The 25943-nt window shown below is 38.2% G+C and overlaps 1 protein-coding gene across 1 annotated transcript in view; it reads left to right on the forward strand.

The window, feature by feature from the left end:
- The first annotated feature begins 386 nt into the window (after positions 1-386).
- Positions 387-25943, forward strand: part of USP6NL (USP6 N-terminal like) — a 51344-nt gene continuing 25787 nt past the window's right edge. The window contains exons 1-7 of the mRNA XM_010170681.2: positions 387-481; positions 2299-2338; positions 7283-7363; positions 17586-17693; positions 20603-20712; positions 23831-23879; positions 25699-25819. Of these exons, the coding sequence (XP_010168983.2) occupies positions 387-481; positions 2299-2338; positions 7283-7363; positions 17586-17693; positions 20603-20712; positions 23831-23879; positions 25699-25819 (604 nt within the window). The remainder of the gene's footprint in view (positions 482-2298; positions 2339-7282; positions 7364-17585; positions 17694-20602; positions 20713-23830; positions 23880-25698; positions 25820-25943) is intronic.

Here is a 25943-nt window from a genome sequence, read left to right on the forward strand (position 1 = left end):
TCGAATGGACAGGGCTGTGGTATTAGTGCACAGCTCTGTAGCTAAATAAATAACAAGGAACTTGGTCATAAATTTGCTGCTGGATTAATTTAGTGAGGGAATACAGTGTCTGCTTCTTAGCTGTGCCTTGGTAGATTGATGGGAACTTGCAAAATTAGCAAAGAACAATTTATTAAGAAATGGTTGCGATTCATCCTCACTTTGTGAGATAATGAGATTTGATTAATCTTTTGTGTGATTAGCTTCCCTGCCGGATTAGCAAATGTGAAGATAAGCTGTCAAGTGGTCCCAGTTGAGCAGAAGAGTAGCTGTGTCCGCCGTGAGTCCGTGGGGATGTGGAGCTGTCAGATCCGTGTCTTGCACGCTGCTGGTGGCACTGGGGGAAGATGAATCTTGTGTTTGCTGCCAGCTGCTTCTGTGATGGTGTCGGGCCGCAGAGAACGAGGCTGCTACGCACCCGAGACTGGTGCTTCTGGTGGAGGTAGACAGGGCCTGCAGCTGAGGAGGTGATCCAGGAATTTGGTGTGAGGAGAGAAGAAGGGGTTGCTAAAGAGCTGAAAATTTTAAGTGACATTTGAAAGGCTTAGCAATCTTTGTACTTAAAACCAGCCAAAACAACACAACAACTCCAAGCAGATTATCACATTGAATTTTTTTCTTCCCCTTTGCTATTTTTTTTTTTTTACTTCTGTTCAAATAAGCTTAATTTTGAGGCAATATTTGGCATACAAAGGGCTTACTTTCAGTTTGTTAATTTAGTTATATGGGAATGTGCACAATACTCTGATTTTATAGCACTCACAACCTCTTGTAGCACTGAATATATACTATTTCTTGTGTGTTAGACAGATGTTCTTTCAGGATTTTTTGGGTTTTGATGTTGTTCTTCAAGAAAACTTTTAGATACTTGGAGAGTGCTTCTAAATGAACGGATTATGCTTTTTGCAATGCTGTTCAAAAGAAAAACACTCTTGTGGTTTTTAAATGAGTTTCCAAGCTGTGTGCTGGAAACCTTAACTTGTGCGTGTGGTCTCCAAAAAGGTGTTGATTGGAGCGAGCTTTTCCGTTAGATGAAGTAATTGCAACGTATTTCATTATTCAAATGTAACTTCTGAATCTGAAACTGCATCTTTTAAATGAAATAAATGAGATCAAATATAATTGGAGCATTTTGCATCAGACTGTTCTTACATTGACAACAGCAGCAACTACTTTTTGTAGCCTTTCCCAGTGGTTTTTTTACCCTTGCACAGGTTTGATACAGGTCTAAAATACTGGGGTTTATAATGTCCTCGCTATAGAAAGCTGTAATGATGTGAGTAGGAATTTTTTCATAGTATCAAGACTCAGTAGGATTTTTTTTTTACAGGGTTTAACATAGTGCCTGCTTTCTAGTGCCTTTTAAACAGGATTTTGTTGGGTGTGTTATTTATCTGATCTGTAGAGCAGAAAAGGGGAGCCTCGCTGCTTACAGATGAGCTGCTGTGTTTTCAGAAGCTGCAGATGATGCAGGCAAAGGAAGGCAGGCTCATTTGGTATCAAAGTGGTCCGGTTTCTTTTGATAAGAAAAACACAAGTTTCTTTGATGAGAAAACCAGAAGTTAGAGCCCCCAGAATAAAACTAAAATAATGGAAAGACTGAAAATATCTCTCTTCAAAGGCTGCTTTTCAAGTTTTCAATTCATAACCTGCCTTTTTAGAGTTAGGCTAAGAAGTGAAAGGAATGATTTTTTAAATATTAATTAGATACCTAGTAATAAAAATGATTTATTTTTTTTTTTACCACCCTCTCCCTATTACTCACAGTGAGTTTTGTAGAGTTTGGAGAAAATGGAAGTTAACTCTGTTAAGTCAAGCAAAGTGCCAATGGCTTTCAACAGGGCACAGTAGTAAAGGAGGAAACTTCTATAGGGGTATTTCAGCTAACAGTAGTATGGTCTTATAAACAAAACCAAAAAATCACTTGGGTTTCAGTTCAGTTGTACAGCACAGGCTGCTTTTACTAAAAGAAAAATAAACTTTCTGTGAAGTCCTTGTCTTTTGAAGCTATGCAACCATCTTTGATTTAGAAGATTTAAGATTTTAACAGTTCTGGTTCTGTACTTAAAATATTGTGAGTTTTACTGAGTTTAAAAAATAAACTCCAAAGGGTTTTGTGTGTCATTGTCTTCATTCAGAATTCTTCTTTTCTTTTCACTACATACTGCTACTGTAAATGATTATATGTAAGAACCTATACAGAAATGATTTTGTGCCCAAATTAACCAAGAATAATGTGAGCTTTGTCTTTGTTTTCAGTCCAGAGGAGCTTCCTGTCCATGATGCAGCAATAGAAAAGGTAAGTCCAGTGTCTTCCAGTTTTTTGATTAGGAAGTAAACAGTTACAGATACACAACTTTTAAATTATAAATCATTGTGAAATGAGGAGATGAAGCATTTTAGTGATTTGCATTCCCAAAGAACCGTGTTCTAATTCCCATAAGGACTGTGGTCCTTGAGGCCGTGTTAACTCCTCCACACATCCCTTGGGGCCCACGCGATCTCACATTTACTAGTTGCAGTGAGACATGAGTTTTCCTCACCCATTATATGACCTCGTAAAGGAAACAGAGCTACTTGAGATCTCACCTGGCTCTGCCCTGAAAGAGCAAGAGCTGTTGTCTCTATGTCATGAGCTGTCATCAGCTGTGCTGGGTGGATGGATTGTCCAAGGCAGGTGGTGGCTTTGATGCTGAGGTGCATGTTGCCATCCCCTGAGGAGTGTAGCGTGCTTTTCTAGTTTGGCAAATGGTGACAAATATCCTGGCTGCCACTAAAACTTGTAATGCTGAGATGACGAGCCAGGTGTGCTCTGGACATGCCAGGCCTGTCAGCAGCTGGTGCTGGCCCTAGTTCAGAAATCCTTCTGCTGCTGGAGGATACTGGAGGAGAAGTTTGGGAACTGGTGTTTTGGGAATGTGTAAAGCTTTTATTAAATTCATTGGGAACTGAATTTCTACTTGTCTGGGCCTAGTTACCGTTTGTATTTCCCCATGGTCTGTCAGGCTGGTTGTTATCTCCAAGATTAGATCAGATCCTTCTTGTTTGTCCATATTGATCTTCATCAGAAAACTCAAGATAAAATATTTAAAGCTGTAAGTTTTTAAAGTTAGTCCTCTTGGCTGCACAAATCAGTAGAGTGCGTGGAAAAGGGGTGGAATGACTTGTTCTAAGGCAGGTTAACTCCCCAAATGTTAAGAGCAGCAGTGCTTCTGAAAATGAATTACTTGGAGCTTCAGGATGGGGCTGGTAAGAAACACTTCTCGTAAAATAAGGGAGCGTCTGAGTCTCTTTTATGTTGGTTCCTGTGTGTTTCTGCGTGTGCAGCCTGAAATAGTTGCATTTTCCTGCCATATTTCATTACATTTAATAACATGGTGAGTGTATATATAATTTCATTTCCATCAGAAGAACACAGCAGGGTGGTGAGTCTTTGAGCATAAATATTAGACAGCTTGCAATTATTGTGGTGTATGTGTTCTGAAGCTCTGATTCACTGTGGCTTTGTAGTCAGCCTTAAATTATTGGGGGAAAATAGCGTCTCAGTTCTCTGTCCTGTATTGTATTCATGCTGCCTCAGAAAAAATACCAGCATAGAAACTGTATTTATTGAATCAACGTTAAATTGCAAATCCAGTGTCTTTTTATAATCCTACAGTAATGCTCCTGTATTAGACTCCTGGTTATACTCATGATGATATCCTGACCTCTGCTGGTTTGAGGTTTATCTGTCTTCTGTCAGCAATGTTTGAATCTTTACAATTTTTAAGATACCATTCATAGGATAATTAATGTGTCATGTTAATGTAGGCTAAGACTAAAAGCTTTCTGTGCAATATCTTTTAAAGTCACTTGGCAGTATTTATGGTTTCCTTTTGCCTTACTTATGAATTTAAAAAAAATATTCTTAAGTCATATTTTCATTTTGTTTGCAACTTATGTAAAGGGTTGTGTATCCTTGTGAATTTTGAATGTCTATTCTTCATATACATTCTAGTGTAAAGCTTAAGCTGGGTTTTCTGTGTGTGTATTTGTGTGTGTGTATTTACATGCATACATTTTAGTGTAAAGCTTAAGCTGGGTTTTCTGTTTGTGTATTTGTGTGTGTGTATTTACATGCATAATACTTTTTAGAATAGGCATTATTACTGTGAGTGCAGACTAATTTTGATGCTTTGTTACCTTGTTGGGCGTTTGGTGCTTTAAATGCATTGAATCATTGTTCTACATTATGAATTACTTAACCTTCAGCTGAATCATCCAGCACATCTAAGATAAAACTAGAGGAAGAAAGATCATCTAGAGGAGAAAAGTAGACAGAGAACTGACCTCAGGAAATCTGGAGTCTGTGTCTGACTCTTGTTTTTGAAGTGCTATGAAATGTTTAGTAAGTCATTTTCAGTTTGTTTGGTTTTGTCTTTGGTTTACTTGATTATAAATTCTCCAGGGAACAGTTCAAGGAGTTCTGGTTCTGTCTGAGGCTTCTGCTAAAGCATTGCTTTAAGCCTCAGCTCTAGTGCACTTGCTTTCCAGGAAGGTAGAGTGCTGCTCAGAAGATGGATGCTTGCCAACTTATCTTCATGCTTTTTGCTTTCAGTAGTGTATTATTTACTGACATGAGAGTAAGAAACCTTCTCTGCTTCATTTAGGGAATCTGTTATTCCCAATGGCAAAAGTGCTTCAAAGTGTAAAATGTACTCAGAAGACAAATAAATGGATTTATTTATTTATTTGGTGACAGCTCCATGGAAGTTGCCTGAAAGAACAGCAGCAGCAGCTTCCCTCTGCTCTGCAATGAGCTGTGTCAGATCTACCCGTGTTTTCAGTGTTGCACCTGTTAGACATGAAAGTGAACGTAATTCAGACTGGGGGCAAAAAATAGCCGAAAGTTTTCAACAGCTGAACACAGAAATAATTGCTATTTTGACTACAGTAGCATCACTTGAGAACTGGGATAAATTGACACAGAAGACATAAAAGCTTGAACAAGCGTACAATTGAAGTGAGCTTCTGGCTCCAAGGACCCAAAATCTTGAAAGTAGATCAAACGTCCAAACAAAAAGACTGCGGGAGCAGATAGGGTTTTATTTTTCGTACCAATTATCTGAACAACCTGTTGAGGGCAGAGACCTTTCCTGACTTGATAGCAATGTTACTCCTGCAATCTAAACTATGTCTAGAGAACATCTGCTTTAAGAGATGTTAAAAATGCTTATTTCTTAAAGAGTTTGAGTGTGGTGGAGAATCAAAAACAGTGTGGTGAAACCCATGAAATCTGGGGAGCAGTAGTTTTTCTACAGTTCTCCTCTAACCAAACTCTTAAGAAAAATGTTTTAAATAATAGAAAAAACCCCCAAACAACAAAAAAACCCCAAAACAAAACTAAACCCCAGTGGTTGTGATATACAGCATGGAACCTGAACAAGAGTGTGGGCAGTTGATTGCAACATGACTAGTTAGGTAAGTTAAGGTTGAAAGAGTAGAGGCACTTCTTTCCCCATAACTTTCTTATGCTTATATCAGGCTTACATTAGTTGGATTCAAATAAAAATTACTTAAAAAACCAAAAGCCAGCTGACTTACAGGATGCTTCACAGGCTGAATCATGATGGGAGTGGTCCTGAACAGTCGCCTTCTGCAAGTGCAAGGCTTTGGGCTCCTGGATTAAAGATGTCCTTTGCCCATTGTTTTGCATTGATAGCTAAGAAAGAATGCACAAATTCTGATGAATAAAAACTAGAAGTAAAATTAGAATTCTATTGAGACAATAAGCAAAAATTTTCTTTTATACTTTTCTCCCACATTTCAGATGGAGTTAATAAAAGTATTAATGTTTTCAGTATCCTGCAGAGCTTTGAAATTAAACTCTTACATTGTTACCAGGTTGCATCACTAACCATGTGAAACAGAATATCCTTCCTGTCTTTATTAAGGCCTGGATTTGAAGTTGGAGGTAGAGGGGCTGTCCTTTACAAAAAACCTGAATATATTTGTTTGTATTCATCTTCGAAGAGAAAGCAATAGCCACACACAGACATTTTTCTGCTTTAGCTTTTCCAGTGCTGATCCTCAGCTCCAAAGTATTATGAATTCATGAGTCAAAATAGTGTAGTTAAAAAATATTTAATAAAAGACAGTTAATAACTGTTAATAACTTTGTAGTATAATCAGAGACACCTTGCCTAGTTTACAGCATGTAAAAATACATACTAAAATCTTCTTATCATTGGAGCCAACAAAATACAGACTTTTGGCTGTGAAAGAGCCAAAGTACCTTGAAATTCCAGGCACTAAAATAGCTCAATCCAAGTGCTTGTATGGTTCTCAAATTGAGAAAGTTGATGGCAACTGTAGCAAGGTTTTCATAGGCAGAGTAGCAATCTTTAAGGTGGTAGGGTTGTCCCGTGCTTTTAAAGCTGTACATGAAATAAATAATGTGTGGAATGAACAAATTTATTGTGTTACATGTTATAATACTTAATGTAACTATTTATTTTGAGCAGATGGGGTTTGTTTTGAATTCTCATTTTATCAACTTGTTACTGAAATATTCCTGTCAAGAATATAATTTAAGCAAGTAGATCTTACCTTTGGAAGAAATCCTTAATGTTAAGATATAGGGCCATTTAGGTAAAAGTGTACCAAGCCAGGAATGAGAATTATAACAAGACTTTCTAGCTTTTAATGTCCAGAATTAGAGCTTATTCCCACTTCTGCTACTGCACAGTCACTCTTGCGTGCACTTGATCTTGTTTATGTACTTTGTGCCTTTTTAACTTTGTACCTTTTAAGAAAGGACGATTTGTGTGTTCACTGGAAAACAGTAGCTAATTATGTTTAGGGTAATTCTGGGTAAAGAAGAGCATAATTTCAGAGTCAACTAACTTTTAAGAAGCTTGCTGCAGAAATTATTTGCCTGAAAATTTGCTGAGCATAAAAAGAAATTGAAGTTTTTTTGTATTTGCCAAAAATATGTGGAGAAGAAACTTTTATAAGTCTCGTTCTTAAACTCCTCTTAAGAAATACAATTCTGTACATAGTGCTGACAATAAGGATTTCTGCTTGGTTGGCTGTCTTTTTTTAATGTTTTAAGTGAACTGAAGTTACTCTTTGTTGCTGTTCTGAGATGACTCGATAAAATTTGATGATGCTATGTTAAACTTTCTCAGTATTTTTAGAAAAACATAAATAATTTTAAATGTATTAATTTTGAAAAGATTAAAAAATTTTAATTTCTTTTCAGCAAAAGCACCTTGAAATTGAAAGAACTACAAAATGGCTTAAGATGCTGAAAAGCTGGGAAAAATACAAGAACAGTGAAAAGGTAAAGTAGTGCATGCTTTTTTCATTAGCAGTCACTTCTGAATGAATGTATAACCTTAAATTAGATTGTCTCTGAGATTTGAAAAAAAACCCCTTCACAGAAAGAAAAAGACTTTTTATTCTTCCAAAATGCAATAATACATAATAACCCAGTAACGATAATAACAACCCAACAAAACTGGTGGTCACAGGCAAGGAATTTCTAAGGGCAGGATGGTGTGGGCTCTCTAACATATTCATAGTAATAATTGTGTGCTGTTCTGCTTAGTGCTCACGCTGTGGGACTGGAACTGGAATCACCCAGCACACTGTGTTCACATCTGCAAAATAATCTGTGAAGCAGATGAAGCATCAGACTTGCTTGTCTTGTCTTGCAGAGAGCTAGAAGTTGTGTTTGATTTAGGCTTTGAGAATGTGAAGGAGGAAAAAGAGAAATCTTTATAAACTTGAGAAGAGGGGACACCTTTAAATGGGTATAGTTGAATTCTTTAGGAATCATAAATCCCCTTTCAAGGGTTAATATTTAAATTTAATTTAGTCTTTTGAGTTACTGGTGGCATCTTACTCAGATCTCTGAGGATTTTTTTTTTATTATTAGTCTTCTCTTCTATGGGTTCCTTTTTTTTTGTCCCCCCCCTTTTTTTTTTCTTCCCTTTTTTTAGCCCAGGTTTGCTGAAGGACCTAGGATAGCTTACAGTCATGGATCAGTGAAAACCACATTGAATAACTCTCCAAGGAAACTGATTAGTCATAACATGGGGCATATAGTTTGTTGTTTAAATTATCCCGTGTGCCAGCACAGATATCTTAGGATATCCCAAGATACCTGGTTGCTTTGTTAAAAGGAGAGTTGCATTAAGTTAGAAGGTAAAAAGTATAGAAAACCATTCAGTGCCCTGTCCCCCTTGGGATAAGTCTGGTTTTTCTGTGAAGAAAATGCAACGTAGCGTTCATAATCTTCAAGCAAAGTGAATTTTTTTGATGGTATGAATGGGATCTACTTTTGAATAGAATACTTTATACCTTGATGGGCTTTTTTTAGTTTGGAATCAATATGGAAGAACTGAAAACTCCTGGCACCTATTTAACAGTGCCCAGCAGTGCTACAACATTTCTTGACTTAAACTAAAGCAAGCAAACAAAAAAAAAAAGGGTAAAATTATTTTCTATGAGAAGTTGAAGGTGAATCTTAAGGAAGTGCCTTGCCCGTTAATAATCTTTAAATTGCTTTTGGGATTTTTAGTTACAGAATTATTTTTATCCTACTCAGACCACAGGTAAATGGTCTGGGGGTAATGACAGAAAGTGGGTTATGTTAGGCATGCCATTAGGTGCTTTTACTTGCTTTAAAAGCTAGGTAGGGATTTTCCTGTGAATAGCTTATTTGCTGGAATTGTAGTCTTGACCATCTTAAAATTATAGAAGAATTTCAGCTGGGAAAAATCTTGCTGGAGAGGTTATATTCCCAACACTGTTTTCTGGGGAGGCTTTCATAACTGTTCTTGTGGCCGAGTGGTGGATAATGCACAGAATATGAGGTTCCCAAATTCAAATTCCCTCTTCTCCTCAAGAGGGCTTAAAACTTACATTTTCTTTTGGGAATTCTGTTGGTATTTTCTGATTCTGCTAATCCACCTGTCTTCTTCTGAGGATTAGAGGACAACTAGGGATTCCTCAGACGGCTCCGTGAGGTGATGGTCACAATGAGCTGCTCTGCTGTGCACTAGGGTGACCTCACCTCAAGTACTGGGTGCAGTTTTGGGCACCACAGGATGAAAAGGATCTAAAGCTACTGGAGAGTGTCTAGAGGAGCCCACAAAATTGGTGAAGGGCGTAGAGAGGAAGGTGTATGAGAAGAGGCTGAAGTCGCTTGGTTTGTTCAGCCTGGAGAAGAGGACACTGAGAGGAGATCTCATGGGGGTCTAGAACTTCCTCCCAAGGGGAAGAGGAGGGGCAGGTCCTGATCTCTTCTCTCTGGCCACCAATGATGGGACCAGGGGAAATGGCAGGAAGATGTGCCGTGGAGGTTTAGGTTGGACATTAGGAAAAGGTTCTTGAGGCAGAGGGTGGTGGAGCACTGGAACAGGCTCCCCAGGGAGGTGCTCATGGTACCAGGGCTGACAAGATTCCAGAAGCATTTGGCCAACATGTACCCTCAGGGACATGGTCTGAATCTTGGGCTTGTCCTGTGCAGGGACAGGAGTTGGACTCAATGATCCTTGTGGGTCCCTTCCAGCTCACAACATTCTGTGGTTCTATGGTTCTATGAACCATTAAACATCCCAGGTTACTGCCTGGATGCCTGGCCTGCAGCGTTAGCTTACTCCCTTACTAGCCTTTTGCTTCAGTAAATTATTCTGTGCCTAGTGGAAAACTTTAAAGGGAGAGATTGAGACCAGAATACCTGTTAGCCTGATGAGCAGGGAACTGAGATACTGCAATTCAAGCAGAGGGAGAAGTTTACTTAGCATGTCCCCTACTCATCCTATCTGCTTACTACCTTTGGTTTTGAGACTAGTAGCTATGTCTTGCACTTGGCTCTTGTTAAAAATACCTAAACCACTGGTTGATGTTTTTCAGGGTATAAGATGCTAGCAAATTAATTTTCTAAAAATATGAAGTGAATGCAAGAAAAAGTAGTATTATGTTTCCCAAGTTTTTCTTCTAATCCTACTTTCTGTCCTGTCACCTTCCCTGGAAGGAGAAGCTAGAGGTCATAACACTTGTGGCTTTGTTTCTTTACTGTGACAAGTCAGAGAGATGATAAAAAACCCTGTGTAACAGCTACTTTGTTTGCAAAGAGAATGTTAAATACAACCTTTCAGGTAACACAATAGCTACGTGTTGTCTAAGCAGCAGCGATCCTCCTCATCAGCCATTGGTGACGTCGGTCCATGATACACTGATTTAACCGAATAATCCTCTCTTCACCAAGCATGCAGAAGGTATAACAGATCAGCTGAGCAGAAAGAGTTTCAATTCATGTAACAAATTATAGGCAGAACTATAAATAGTGGCAGGAATAATTCAATATGTTCTTAAAGGGGATGAAGTTTGCTGGAGGCTAGGAAAAAATTTCACTGATTGTTGAACTCTGGTGGAGCATGAGACTTTAAAAACAAGAGTGTTTTCCTTATTCTTTCTTGCATCTTATGTGGTAGGTGAAGCAGAACATACAGAATAAAGAATCAGCTTCCTCCTATGCCCGAGTGTGCAGTCAGACATTATTTGTCACTGCTCTTTATGGAAAGCCTGGTGATGTTCTCAGGGTTGTACAAAACTCACAAATAAGGAGGGTTTTGTATCTGGAAGTGTGTTGGAAGAATACACCGGCTTTCCACGATCACCTTCTTGAAGTGCAGAAGCAATAGTTGCGAGACCGATTCCTGACTCTTGCTTTCTGTCTTCACTTGATTCGACCAAGTGGTTAACACTAGAGGAACAAATTGCTAAAGAAAACGAATGGCTTGTGTCTGAAAAGACTCACTTCACCTGACATTCCCCGTGTTTCTGTGCAGTCAGACTGCTCCTGAAATCTGTGTTGTTTAGAAACATCACTGAAGGGAAAGTTGCAGCAGTAACAACAGTGATAATGTTGTAGGGTTATAGATTTTAATTGTAGTGATGGTTTGGCTTTGGAAAATGGCATATTTGAGAGATGTTTGTCTTGTTAAAAAGAAAGCAAGGCAGAGTCAGAGAAGGCAAGGCGATTGTCCCAGGGATAGAGCAGGTATGTACAAAGTATAGGACTTCAGACAGCCTGTTTGTCATGAGCCTTCATAATGTGCAGCTGAGAGAGTTTTGGCTTGTTCATACTGTACACATACTGTAAATTAATCCATATATTTTTATTACATTAACCAAAACTGTCATATGCTTAATTGCAAAATACAGTCTTATTTAGTACTCTTGCAGAGCTTGCCTATAGGCTGCTTCCTTATTTTTTTCCATCAGAATTTCCCAAGGAGAATTGAGAAAATATTAACACACTGATATGTGCGTGTGTGTGCATGAAATGCTTCAATTTACATCTTCCCCTGATCTTTACTTCAGAAGAATATCTCAAGAGAGATGGAGGCTCTGGGAACTTCACAGTGTTCTCTCATTAGAACTTCTGTGCTTCAACCTAAAAATTTAAATAAATAAAGAAGTAAGGGGGGGAATTGAGGGCAGCAGTGTGTGACCATGAGGAATTGGAAAGAGATGGAAGAATTGTCACATTGAGACCAGAAATGTGCCAGTCTCTACCATATTTGAGTAATGATTTAGAAGTGATGAAGAATGACATAGTAAAATGAACCCATGTACAACTCCATAACGATGTGTAAAACTCCTTGATTTCCTTTGTGATTATTTAGGTATCTTTTCAGTTATGATTCTTACAGACACCAGTCTCTGAAGTGTGTAACTGCCCTGGTGTCTTTGTGTGATTGATATTTGTCAAAACAAAGCTATAATCTCTCATCAGTCATTTCTTCTGCAGGAAGTGTCACAAAGCAGCAAAGTTTGTGTTCATGTGTGGTCTTTCTCTAGCTTATGCTTTTATTTCCTATTTGTATTCTACTGCTTAATAATCCCAAGTTCAATCAACCACCACAGACAGTAAATCTTTCCTGGTTTAGTGGGATCATAACTTTCAGGAAAGATTAAATAAAACTGTTATATTCCCATTTGAGTAATTCCACCAAAGCTTTTCTGTCTTTCACTGTCTACCTTCATCTGTCTGTGACTGAAGTTGCCTAAATTGAGAGGGAAAGGAAGAAGAGAAACAATCAGGGTAGCTGGCAATTTCCAGCTGTTCTGGTGTTCACACAGGATATAATAATCAAGTCCCCACTTAGTTTGGAGTCTGAACACAGAGCCTTAATGAAGAGCTCTCTTCATGTTCCCGAGATTTTTTGAATGAGATTGAGCAACTCTTGTATTTGCACTTTTTCTTCCTTTTATGCAACCCACAGAAGTTGAAGAACCCCTGAAGGCAGCAGACTTTATAAATACACTTTCTTTTCATTATAAATATACTTTCTTGTGCGACTTCAGATTTTAATTCTTACACTTCTCATTACTGATTCTTTTTGAGGTGGCAGAGTCCCTCTGCTGCTTTTGCAGCTCTTCCTGATGTAACAGAGAGTTTTAGTTTCAAGAAAACTGGTTTTATATCTTGCAGCAGCAAGAATGCCAATTCCCACTCTTCAGACTAGTGCTGCACGATAGTGGCCTCATTTCTTGTCCCAGGACTAGTTGGGTTTATAAACTGGAGAGACTGGGGCAGGGGAAAGAAGGGGAGGTTGTATGTTTTCTAGGTTTTTTGCATGGAGGCCACATTGAATGTTGGATGTTATGGACTTCATTATTTGAGATGATAGCTAATTTGGAATATTCCAATTTTGAGAGGTTTTTTTCTTCTGCTTGTTTTGTAAGCTTTTTAATTCATTCTATATATTCTCTTGTTTCACAATGGGAAGGTCCAATTTCTTTTTGCATAAGAAGCTCCTTCTGGATTCCCAGGTGGTAGACCCTCATCTAGTGTCCACTTGTCCTATCTACTTCAGGTTCAACAGCATTAGTAGTAATTGCAAGAGTTTATGACAACTATTCTTGGCTGAATATCAGTTTAGATGTGATACAGAACTTGAAGTTGTATTCTTATTTAAGTTGTGTTTATGCAATTGGATCTACCAAGGGTGATTTTCTTTCTTCTGTGTCCTGTGCTGATGGAAATATCCCAGATTCCATAACACCATTCTTTGAATGATGCATGTTTTGATACAATGATTATCTGAACTCTGAGTTTATATACTTGTATTTTCTTTTGAGCTATTATCTTAAGAAAGCCTTAATTTTAAAGAATTTGTTGAAGATTGATTCATTGTTTCATCTCCCCAGAAGCAGATGAAAAAGTAAATTGCTGAATTTTCTACTTTTTATTGTAATTGTTAATTCAGAGAGAACAAATGAGTAGCTGAGGGTTCTGCAAGTATATAGACACAACCCAGCATTTCTCAACATCTTTTCAACTTTATATTACATATGGAAATAAAAGACAGCAGAGGGTAGTAGTATGGTACTTACAGTAAAGATGGTTGATTAGCTGATAATCAGTTTGCTCATTTATATGTTCTTTAACTGCTGACTGAATGATTATCAGAAATGAATTTTTCTGTGAAGTATGTGTGGGCTGTGCCCCCCATCTCGAGATGCAGTGCAGCCATGTCATTTTCACAAAATCACAGATTCACACAGGATGGTTGAGGTTGGAAGGGACCTCTGGAGGTCATCTGGCCTAACCCCTCTGCTCAGGCAGAGCTGGCTGCAGCCAGCTGCCCAGGACTGCATCCAGATGGCTTTTGAGTATCTCGAAGGCTGGAGACTCCACAACCTCCCTGGGCAACCTGTGCCAGTGCTCAGTCACCTTCACAGCAGAAAAGAGTTTCCTGATGTTCAGAGGTAACCTCCTGTGTTTCAGTTTGTGCCCATTACCTCTGGTCCTGTCCCTGGGCACCACTGAAGAGAGCCTGGCTCTGTCCTCTTTGTACCCTCCCTTCAGGTAAATACATGGACAAGATCCCCCTGAGCCTTCTCTTCTCCAGGCTGAACATTCCCAGCTCTCCCAGCCCTTCCGCATAGGACAGATGCTCCAGACCCTTAATCATCTTCATGGCCCTTTGTTGGACACTCTCTAATATGTCCATGTCTCTCTTGTACTGAGGAGCCCAGAACTGGACACAGTACTCCAGATGTGACCTCACCACTGATAAGCAGATGGAAAGGGTCACCTCCCTCCACCTACTGGCAATACTTTTGCTTGCAGCCCGGGATACCATTCATCTTCTTTGCAGCAAGGGTACATTGGTGGCTCCTGTTCAACTCTGTGTCCACCTGGATCCCCATGTCCTTTTCTGCCCAGCTGCTTTCCAGCTGGATGGCCCCCAGCATGTACTGGTGTGTGGGGCTGTTCCTCCCCAGGTGCAGGACTTGGCACCTCTCCTTGTGGAACTTCATCAGGTTCCTGTCAGGCCATTTCTCTAGCTTACCAGCATCCCTCTGGGTGGCAGCAGGACCCTCTGGTGTATCAGCCACTCTTCTCAGTTTCCCATTGTATATAAAACTATTCACAATTGTTTCCATGTTATCGTTTGTGTGATGGAGCCTGTGCCATGAAATTTCTGTTCTTGAGTTACATTTCTCTTGTATAGCAGGCAGACAGTTAAAGTCCTCAGGCTTGGGTTCTGTTGAGCCTGTAGGCAGGATCTTGTAAAAACTTGGAATGACTGAGAGCTTGTTTCTCTGCCTAAATAAAAGAATAGCTGGAACAGCAGTGTCAGCTGGCTACAGATCTAAAGGAGTTTGCAAGAAGCTCTGAATGTGTTTTAGGTTTATTCTGTCAGGTAGCACAGTAATTCTGATCTTAGCTACTGCAAGTGTTTGCTTTCCTTATCTCCCCCTCCCCGTAACTGTAATGGGATAATGAAACTGCTGGTGTCTCTGTCCTTTCTACTGCTTTAAAAGCTGTTTTTGCCAACTAATTTTTCAAACTTTTTGTTTTAAAAGCACTTCCACAATTTTCTATCTCACTTTTTACTTCCTACTTCAAGAGTTCTTCTAAATTTTGGCTGTTTCAGTCTGGGAAGTTGCAGAGGATGGGAAAACTGTAAATGCCATCAAGTCTTCTGAAACTGTGTTCTTCTCCTTCAGCTTTATCTCCTAAAAAAGCCCCAAACAACCTCACACTTTGTATGTTTGGAATTTGTTTCAATTCTGTTTTGGTTACTATGAAGGTTTCTTTTCTGGCCTTTGATGTGCATCTGACCTTCTCCCAAAATATTAATTTAGAACAAAAGTCATCTTGAATTTCTTCTTCAACCAGTTCTCTTAATAACTTTATGGTTGCTGGAGACATTTGAAAACAAGTTATAAAATTATAATTAACAGGCAAAAATGTTTGATATCAAAGTACACTGTACCGTGGGTCTCAGGAGTGCAGCTGCACGGCACTGGGGACGTGTGATACTGCTTATTTTTTTCTTTCAGGTTCCCAGAAAAGATGGTGCAAATTTGTTTCATTCTGCTTTCCAGTAGGCAGGCTGTTCTCTTTGCAGAGAGACTCCACTGCAACTGGTTCTGGTTGGCTTTCAAAAGGCTGAATTATCCTCTCTCTCACAAGCGGTTGTCCTTGTGTCTGGGCTGCCACCGGAATCCTCTGCGTGAGCTGAAGTTTGGAAGCACTTCTGTAGAAGGCTGCTTTGTAGCACTGTACCTTCTTCTTTATCTTTACAGAAGAACCCGTGCTGACGTAGCTGTGCTCACACTAGAGTTGTTGCTACTTAAACAATCCTAATACTAAAGAAGCAAAGTTTTCTTTAAAAAGCACAACATTTTCTTTGTGGACAGCCTCTCGGATTGCTGTTGCATCTTATAAAAGTTTAAAATTTTATTTTGAAAAAGGAACAGGGAAAAAAAAAAAGTCATAACCCTTGGAAGTTTTGTTTCTATCAGAAAGCCATGAAAATACTTGTGTAAGAGTCACACATTCTAAAATCCAGACATGAATCCTTGCTGACATTAAAGACACCTGCAAAGATCTAATACATCCCAAAGAGCAGGAGATTTACAAATACACAGCAATGAGGGGTTCATTAATCTTCCAAAACTGAAGACGTGAAATATGTGAGAAAGAAAAAAGTTTCCTGTCTTGGAGAAGAACATTTCTTGTAAAATATTTCTTAGGTTACAAACATAAGTTTGTAAATGTTTTAAGGAGGTGATAGCTTTGTCAACTGAAATTCGAAGTTCTAATTTTCATTGTAGGTTAATGCAAAGATTACTTAATTGTTTAAAGAGGAATTGTGTTTGGTTTGTTCTCTTTTAAATCTAATTGTCTCTGTGCCATCATTAAAATAATGGTAAAAACAGAACTTCAGAAAGGTTCATTTTCTTTGTTAGAGTTCTCTGGTTTTCGTTTTCTTACAAACATCTCCAGAAGGTTGATAACTTTTTTTTTTTGTATGTTTGTTTTTAAAATTACTGGGATTCAATTGCTCTGAGGCTTTGCTTACCTTGTGTCTCTCATAAAGCCAAGACTTTAGATGACTAGTCCAACTTTCTGTTTAGAAGTTCTTCGTGCTCCTAAGTGCTGCAGCATGAAGAGATGCAGATCAGAAGAGAACAGAGGAAGGCAGTTGTCGGTGCTCCTGATTTTTTTTCAGATAAACCCACCAAGAACCAAACCACTGAATGAGAGTGCAAGAGCAGTGACATGTCAGAGCAAGACTGATCGTTTATACAGCTACTCTAGTTCCGCACAGGTCCTGAGTTATCCCCTTCTGACCCAGTTTAATACAAGTTTTATGTGTCAGAACAGAATGTGTCAGGAATGGGGAATTTAATTTTCTATTTCACAGCTAAGAATTGTATGCAGTGTTGGTAGGTTGTTCTGTATTCTTAGAAACTGTAGCTAGAAGATCTTTTGCACATTATTTTTGTGCAAATTTTTTAATATGCTTTTAGGAAAGTGATTATTAGTTTAGAAATATGATCTGAAATATCTTAACTTTAGAAATGTCACATCCTGGTTTTTTTTAAGTGATCACATGTTTTTTAGTATGCATACACACGTACATATATTTCAGCAGTGTTGCAGTTTTACAAGAATTCAAAAATCAGTTATGCCTCTCTCTCTTTTTTTTTACTGCTAATCTTTAAAGCTTTGTGATATTGTCAGTTACCTTTCACCATGCCCCTTTATAGTTTGTAATTACAGTGAGTTATTTGTAGCTTGTCCTGAAATATTGTCTTACTAAGAATCTGATTTTTTTTTTTTTTTTTTTTGGTGTTAATTTACAAATTTACTCCAAATTTGGAGTAATCTTTCCAATATTTGTAGTAGAAGTACTGCTCAGCAGAGGTGATACAATTTTCATGGGCCTTCCCCATGCTGAAGTCCTGGCTTGTAAACATCATCTGCACAAAATGATGTTTTGGCCTTTGTGTCCATTTTGTTCCCGGTGCCTCTGGTGATCCCATCAACAAAGGTCCCAGATGGTGTCACTGGACATTTTCAGTCCCTTAAAAGACACTGAAACACTATGTCCCCAGCAGGTTGTCCCTTTGGTAGGACAATTGATATAATTGGTTTTTTTTCTTAAGCAAGTTGTATGTCATTCTTCCTTTTGTTTAGAACACTGTAGATTGTACTGCATTTATATTTTATTTTCTTTTTACAGTTTCATAGAAGAATTTATAAAGGAATCCCACTGCAGTTCAGAGGGCAAGTCTGGTCCTTGCTACTTGATGTCCCTAAAATGAAAGAAGAGATGAAAGACTTCTATAATGTGAGTTTGTAGAATGTATACTTAATATTAATTAAAAACATTTGGATACTAAGATTGCAGGCTTTATTAGGCTTTTATTGTTATGCATTGTTTAAAAATATTATTAGAAATTGCATTGAACTCTACTTGTTGTTTTAGCCAGGTACAAGGCTATGTACTGAAAAGCACTTTTCCAGCTTATTTTTTGGTTCTGTAATTCATGTAATTAATTTGATCTTCTTTCAGTTTCTTTTCCCATCCTCACAAAAACCTTTCTAAAAACAAAGCAAACCAGAATAAAACAAAACCCCTGTCCCAGTAAGAAGACAGAATCCTCTGAAACTACAGCTCTTTGAGAAATGTCTGTTCGGAAGCAGGTTGTTAGGTCAATATCAGTAAGAGGGGTTCTAGTATTCTGGAGAGGATGGGGGTTGGTGCCTTAATCTTCTAAAAGCCAGAGTAAGCTGGCTATCTTCCTGCCATCTCGTCTCCAAGTGAAGCTTAGCTATCCCTTACAAAGCACTGGTTTTTTACTTCTTTGTGTTCTTAGAGGTGCACATGACAGGACGGTAACCTGACAAAATTCTACAGGCATAAATCAACCACTTAAGCATATCTCTTACTTAGAATATAAAGAGAATAGCTATGTCTTACCCCCTGCCCCAGCCCCGATCCTTTCCCTGAGTAGCAGTTAAAGCAACCTCTGCATTATTATGGTTAAATTCCTCTAAATATTTCCCTACTAACTCTACTTTGTGGGTGTGAATACGGCTGATGGCCATCAGAGCTGGACTTCAGACCAAGAGTGGAGAGTAAGGTTCATGTGCAGGCTGGTAAGTTAGGTGGAAGGGGAATTGGATCCTTTAAAATTCTGGCTTTTCCTCTCTCTCTCTCTCCCCTAAAGGATTATAGGGAGAGTTTAACTAACAGAAAGGCAATTTAATATTGTAGAGTGTTTGAATTTTTCTCCACTGGAATTTAAATGTTCACTGCCTTTTAAAGAAATAATTTCCAGAGTTACAAGGAAATTAATTGCTGGTTTGATTTTTGGCGTTTTCTAATAGCACTTTTTCAGAGCTGAGACTTTGGGTCTGAGTAGACAAGGAATCTTGTAAGGTCATGAAAGAAGATCGATGTTGGCATTGATTTTATCTAAATTTTGGTCTCTGTGATCGTTCCCTTAAATTATTTATCACTCTTTAGTCTGACAGGCTGCTCTTTCTGGCTATTATATTTTGTTTAACTTCATAGGTAAAACTAGTGGCAGATCCAAAAGGGATAAAACAGAATTCATGCTGAATAATGTAGTTGTGGGGAAAGAATACTGAGTAAAACTAGAAGCATTTAAAAATAGGTGGATTCATCTTCAGACACGATTAATGCTGTCTAGTCCTCAGTGCAAAACAAGAAGGTGTTTATAGTTCAGGTACAGAGGTAGAAAGAGTTTCTTCCATCATTATCCTAACTTGTTTATTTGTGATAAGCTCATGTTACTGCTCTCCATTTTTCCCATTTCCTGAAGTGATATTAACACTCCCAATACGAGTATCGCTTACAAATTGCACACCTTAAAACTAGAAGGACAATGTGCACTTTTGCTGTAGGTCCAACAGCTTCTTTCAGTTCTCTGTGCAGGGCAATTACCAGTTCTTAGTCTTCTGTCCTTTCTGTTTCTTAAACTCTAGATGCCCTTTCTTTTCACTCAAGGTTCCTATGATGGCAAGGACTCGGGGTGCTTCTTTTCCTATATTCCAACAAATCGTAGGTTCTGGGTCCTCATGCCACCTTAAAAATACAAATTTTCTCTTTCCTCCTTTTGTGTCTGTCTGGGGGACAAATAATTCTGGATGTTAGTACTTTAAATTATACTGAAAGGTGCACAAAGCTGAGGTTGTGGTTAGTGTTGTGTTGGTTAATGGCTGGTACCAGTTGGTTCAGTGGCTTACAGGTGATTCCTGATGTGCCTGAAGATTCTGGTTATATTCAACAGACTGAATGGATATTATTGTTCCCTGTTTGATCCCTTTGTTTTTCTTATTTTTGTCTTTAAACCTTTTTGTTTTCTTACAACCAGAATCTGTACAGTTCTGCCTTTCTTATTAATAGAGAATACCACTGTCCATGGTATTCTCTATTAATGCCTACTCAGATGTAATGTTTTGAAAATACCGTGTTGAATCCAGTTAGAAATGTCTTGCAAACTCAAGTTTTAGAGACAGAAGTGAAAATGAACAAATGAATGTCAAGAGAAAATTATTGTAAGTGTGAAAAATAAGGTGGCAATCTAACCGGTGCAGGCTTCCTAAGTATTCAATTGCAGAATTGGATTTAATTAAAATGTTAAAGCAGGTGCTAAAGTAGAGATATTCTACAACTAAATTAGATTAGAATAGAAAGACAGAGGAAATGACTAGAGAAATGTCCATTATCTATACTTAGATAATAACTGGCAGCTCTGTAGCTGTTACTTCTGCTTAGAGAAAAAGGCAGAAAAAGTATGAAAACCACACTAAATCATTTGCTAAAAGTCCAGTGTGGAGCAGCTGTATCTTTGTTTCTTGTTCCTGAGTAGTAAAATTCACTTTCTCTTTCTCCAGTGTTCTGCCTACCTGAGAAATGGCAATTGGAAATTTGAAATGCTGAAACATAGCCTTGAATATGGGGGGTGAATGGTGTATCACAAAAATGTGTATTATGGGACTGGTCTTTTTACATCTATACTGTGTGAATGTATCTGACTCTATAGAATTCATGTGCATATGTGGATATTTTGGAAGTTAAAATAGTTGTTTTGTGATTTGCTATTCTATATTAAGCATTTTAAATCATGACATGGCAAATACTTCAGTACAGGTATACAGGCAGGCAAGTTTTGACTGTTATAGAGTCACAATTTTAAACTTAATTTCTGTTCTTTACTGTTTTCCTAGAAATTGAAGTTTCAAGCACGAGGGTCTTCACCAGATATTAGGCAAATTGATCTTGATGTGAATCGAACATATAGAGATCATATCATGTTTCGAGACAGATACGGTGTTAAGTAAGTAAATTAAAAAGTTTTGTTTTGTTTGCCTTAAAACTGACTTCCAATCTGCCTCAAGCCTCTTTGACCTGCTCAAGAACATTGAATGAAAGCTCCAGACTTAGAAAGCAGGATTGTCTGTGTGCAGTGATGTAAACTATTTTAACTTAGTACAGCAAAAAAAGACGGTCACTTCCAACCAGCCAGATTTCCCTCACTATGAGGTGATCAACACCATTCCAAAGAAAACCGTTTCTAAATTGTTCCCATTTTGTTTCACTTTTAATAAAGAGTCTCAGAAACTGTAAATGCAAAAGCATGGGAATTCCAAGCTAATAAATTAATTAAGATTTATTACGCAGTCATTCTATTTAACTGTGTATTTTCAAAACCAAAATAACTTCTTGCATCTCGAATAACTTTTATCTTCCCAGAGATTTTAGCCTTCCTTTGGATTTTATATTCCTCTTCTCTTAGTATCTAATTCAGAACCAAATAAAGCAGTATTTTATGTGCAACCATTTTATTATTTAGAAATGTAGGCCTAAGTACTTTTGGATTTCTTCAAAATGTTGGTGGGTTTGTTTGGGGTTTTTTGGGGGTTTTTGTTTTTTTTACTGTCATTGGATGAGGAATATTAGGCAGCTGTCATCTCTAAAAATGCTTACTAATGAAATAAGTGGCAATACACACATCAGCATTGTTGCTAGCTTGCAGTATCAGCACCCTGATGAGATGACGAGGGCATTTTTTCCCTTCTGTGACTGTATTACTTCAGTTTTTAATCTCTTTTTCTTTCCAAGGCAGATTCTATGGTAGTCTGCTGTTTTCAAAAAGCAATACTCAAAAGAGCTGTGGACTTTAATGTGATTATTAAAACAAACATTTTCTTATTATTCTAAATATTTTTGAAAAAATTCTAAATATGGAGAATTTATCTTGATGGCTGCAACACAGGATGGAGTACAAAGCAGAAATTTCCAGGCTGAGAGCTATTCTGTGCAGTCATCGTAGTTCAGATGCATATACTCCACTCAGGGAGTCCTGGGGGATGAGAAGCTTGGCATAAGCCAGCAGTGTGTGACTGCAGCCTGGAAGGCCAACTGTGTCCTGGGCTGCATCAAAAGAGGGGTGGGCAGCAGGGCAAGGGAGGGGATTGTTCCCCTCTACTCTGCCCTTGTGAGGTCCCATCTGGAGTACTGCGTCCAGGCCTGGAGCCCCCAACACAAGAAACATTTGGAGCTGTGGGAGCAGGTCCACAGGAGAACCATGAAGATGATCAGGGGGCTGGAGCACCTCTCTTGTGAAGAAGGTTGAGAGAGTTGGGCTTGTTTAGCTGGGAGTAGAGAAGGCTCTGGGGAGACCTCATTGCAGCCTTCCAGTACTTGAAGGGAGCTTATAAACAGGAGGGACAGTGACTTTTTCCATGGGCAGATAGTGATAGGACAAGGAGAAATGGTTTTAAACTAAGAGAGGGGAGATTTAGGTTGGGTATTAGGAGGGAATTTTTCACCTCGAGGGTGGTGAGGCACCGGAACAGGTTGCCCAGAGAAGCTGTGGATGCCCCATCCCTGGAGGCATTCAAGGCCAGGTTGGATGGGGCCCTGGGCAGCCTGATCTAGTGTCTGGCAGCCCTGTCCACAGCAGGGGGGTTGGAACTATATGATCTTTAAGGTCCTTTTGAACCCAAGTCACTCTGTGATATTTGTGCAGTGCTATCTGGACTTGAGCTGACGTGCCTGGCCTCTCAGTAGTACTGACACGTTGACATGAAAAAATGTCTGTGTTGCTTCCAGGCCTCAGTTAGTTTTTATGCACGTTTTAGATGTTAGCAGAAGCTTGCTACCCCATCAGTTTGGGGTTAACACAAGGAGAGCCAGCTCCAGCCCCTGTGGCTGTGTTGTAAACATGCCCTCCACAGGAAAGCCTTTGGCTGCATAAAGCAATTTCACACTTGGAATACCTCTTGGAATTACTGTACATATATTATGTATTTCCAGTGATGCCTTGATGAAAAATTCAGAAATCATTTCACATAGCAATGAAATAAAGTCCCCCAGGTAAATCAGGAGCTTGTTTGACTTTTAAGTAGACTGTGTGTCTTTGAAGGTTCATTCTTTTACAGGTCTTTAGTGTAAATATTACTAAAATTACTATTATTTTATGTATCTTAGTGTGAATGAGATTGAGCTCTTAGGTTCAGTTTTGTATGGCCAACTGAAGATATAGAAGGTTTCTGAGTACATTTGGGACCTTTTAGTTTGTCCTTTTAAAATAAGACTGCAGCTTAATATCTAGTACTTTAGGTTACACTTTGGTTACTGAAGAATGGTTGTGCTTCAGTTCTGCAAGAGGGCAAACAAAAATGCCATAATCTAGATATTTTGGCAAAATTCTCCAAGTATGCATCCTCTTCTCAATAGAAAATATGCAGCTTTTTGCATATAATTTCTTTTTTTTAACCTAATATCTATTTCTATACATTTGATTAGTGACAGGCAGAGGGAATTTCACTGTTTTTACAGAAAGCAAGGGACCTATACAAAGCTCCTTGTCGTTCTAACTCTGAAGTACGTGGAGATCAGTACACTGGAGGACTGAGCATAGGATGGCAAGTCAGAGTTGATGTTGTTTTTCTTCCATTTGACAGTAGCAGTCACTAAAACAGCCTTTCATTTGGGTACCAAGATTAAGACACCTTTGTGCCTGCTTTGTGTGTTGCAACTCTTCTACATCTCTGAAATTAGTTAAGCAGCTGTTAGTGTTCTGCAAGCACAGAAATCAGGTCTGGGGTGTTTAAAGTCTGGCACTCAGAATAAATCAGTGTTTGAAATGTAGCCCATCCTGTGTTTCACTTCACCTGTCTGTAAAAATGATGATCTGACACCATTGCCTTCACAAGTATTATAGGTATTTTTTGAAACCTTTCTACATGTAGAACATCAGAAAAGTGCTAAATATAATGGTTTGAAATCAGAAGTGTATATCATTGTAAAGTGTGGTTTGTCCTGTTTAGTGCTAGACAAGTTAAATTGGGGAAAAAGTTTTCCAGAATGTAGGTCACTACTCTTATATTTTTCTGTTTTTACAAAAGACAATATTTTAGTATTTTCCTTTTCTACTCTTGTTTCTCCAGGCAACAATCTTTATTCCATGTTTTAGCTGCATATTCCATATATAACACGGTAAGTTGTGTACCTTCATACCTAAATATGCTTTCTCTGAATGTGCTATAAGATAATAACTTGCAATTCTGTTTCTTCTTTCTCCGCCCAAAAAAAATCCCTGAACATTTCCGAGACCTTTGGAAGTACACAAAAATGAATTATTTGTTTGTTGACATGTTTTGAGCTGAAGTTAAAATAAAACAAATCATCTTGATTATGAGTATCTTATTGGACAGACTGAACTGTGTGTACAGTTCAACTGAAATGAGTCGTATGTCTAATAAGAATAATGAATTTATGTTGTGCTGGAGTTTTTTACTACTGATCTTTTCCCCCCGTTATATTAATATGCCTCCCATTCATTTGAATGATGGAAAGGAAAACGCACTGCAGAAAGATGTGTGTTGGAGTAAACAGGCATATTTCATAACCTGCAGGGTTCTAATGAATGGAAAATAGTTTTAAAGGTTGCATCTTCTTTATTAAAGCCCTCAGTCTTGGCTGTGGTCCTGCATGAGGATTTATAAGAGTTTCCAGACTATAACATAAGGGTTAGAAACTATGTATTTTTTTTTAATGTCTTTTGGCTGCATGCATAAAACAGAAGAAACAGAAATGATGGCATGTCCACATTTAACTGGTTTTTTTATGCACTATCCCCTCATTCGTTGTGCCTGTTTTGATCATTACTGAACGTCTTCTATTTTATATCTACCAAGAGCTCCCTAGAATTCAGTGGAAAAATACGTAAAGTGAAGAAAAAGAAAGTGAAATTAAGCAGTTACTCTAATTAAATATCACTTAGTTTTATATTTCAAAGTTCTAGGAAATAAAACTGTTCTGTCCTGTTTCAGTTTCTCTCTCCTTGCAACTGTTTGTCCTTAAGAGAACTTGCATTGCTGGAATTTGTTGTCTTTTGTTTTTATGTGGTCTTAAGCTTTTCGTTGTAAGCAACCTTGACATACTGAGAAATAAAACTCTGGAAGAACCTTTATATATCTCCTAGAGAACGTTGGACTAATATCTTCAAGTAGCATGAAAAATAGTATTTAAAATCAACTGTTAAAGTGTAATGACGGCAATCCTGCAGTGAGGCTTTTATTTTGAGATTATGTTGTTGAATTTTTCCTCTTGATTTATAGCAGTTCTTATGTTTTGGTTTTATCTCTAGAGCAAAGTTCTGCTAAGAGCTTGTAAACCTGAAAAAACTTACCCAACGATTAAGTCATTGTCCTTGCAAATACTTTATCTGAGCAGCTAAATGATAGTGACAGTTGGTTCCTGAAATAAAGGAAAAAATTAATAGCAGAGGAAACACCCAAGTTCAGTTTTAGAACAATATATTTTTTTTATTTGGGTTTATTATGTTTGCTTGCTTATGGGCTGCTAAAACTTGAGCATGTTTATGGCTCTAGGTCACTATTGAAAAGTCCTATGTTTATCAGATGGTGCCCTGACTGTAAAGCAAAACAAAGCAAGATCCCCTTCCCCCAAAAAACCCCCGAATTACAACTAAACAGAAAACACATCCATTTGGAAAATAAGATGATACAGTTACTTGAAATTGTTAGTACCGACACGGATTTTCTGCATCATCAGGGAGTTCTAATGAACAATCAAGATTTCTAGTTTCCTTTTCAATTGGAGAGTTGTGTTCCTATCTATGAATATTTTAAATGTTGAAATATTAAGTGTGTTTGGTGATGCTATAATTGGGGAACTTATGCCACCAGGACAGACATCCTGTTTCTTCCTATAGCTCAAGGGAAAACTAACAGCTCATGGTTATGAGGCTTCTTTTTTCAGCATTTTAATATTTTCACTGTCTGATTTTCAGGAAGTTGGATACTGTCAGGGAATGAGCCAGATCACAGCTTTACTCCTTATGTACATGAATGAAGAAGATGCCTTCTGGGCCTTGGTGAAACTTCTCTCTGGTCCAAAGCATGCTATGCATGGTATGGAGTTTCATGTCACTTGGTATATATTAGGTTTCAACCTGCCCTATTTAAGTGGTAAATTATTTTAAAATGGAACTCTACTGTTCTGTCTGTATAATCAAAATAAGACATAATGGGAGCT

Source organism: Antrostomus carolinensis, unplaced genomic scaffold (genome assembly GCF_000700745.2).
Source record: "Antrostomus carolinensis isolate BGI_N321 unplaced genomic scaffold, ASM70074v2 scaffold3766, whole genome shotgun sequence".
Taxonomy (NCBI): domain Eukaryota; kingdom Metazoa; phylum Chordata; class Aves; order Caprimulgiformes; family Caprimulgidae; genus Antrostomus; species Antrostomus carolinensis.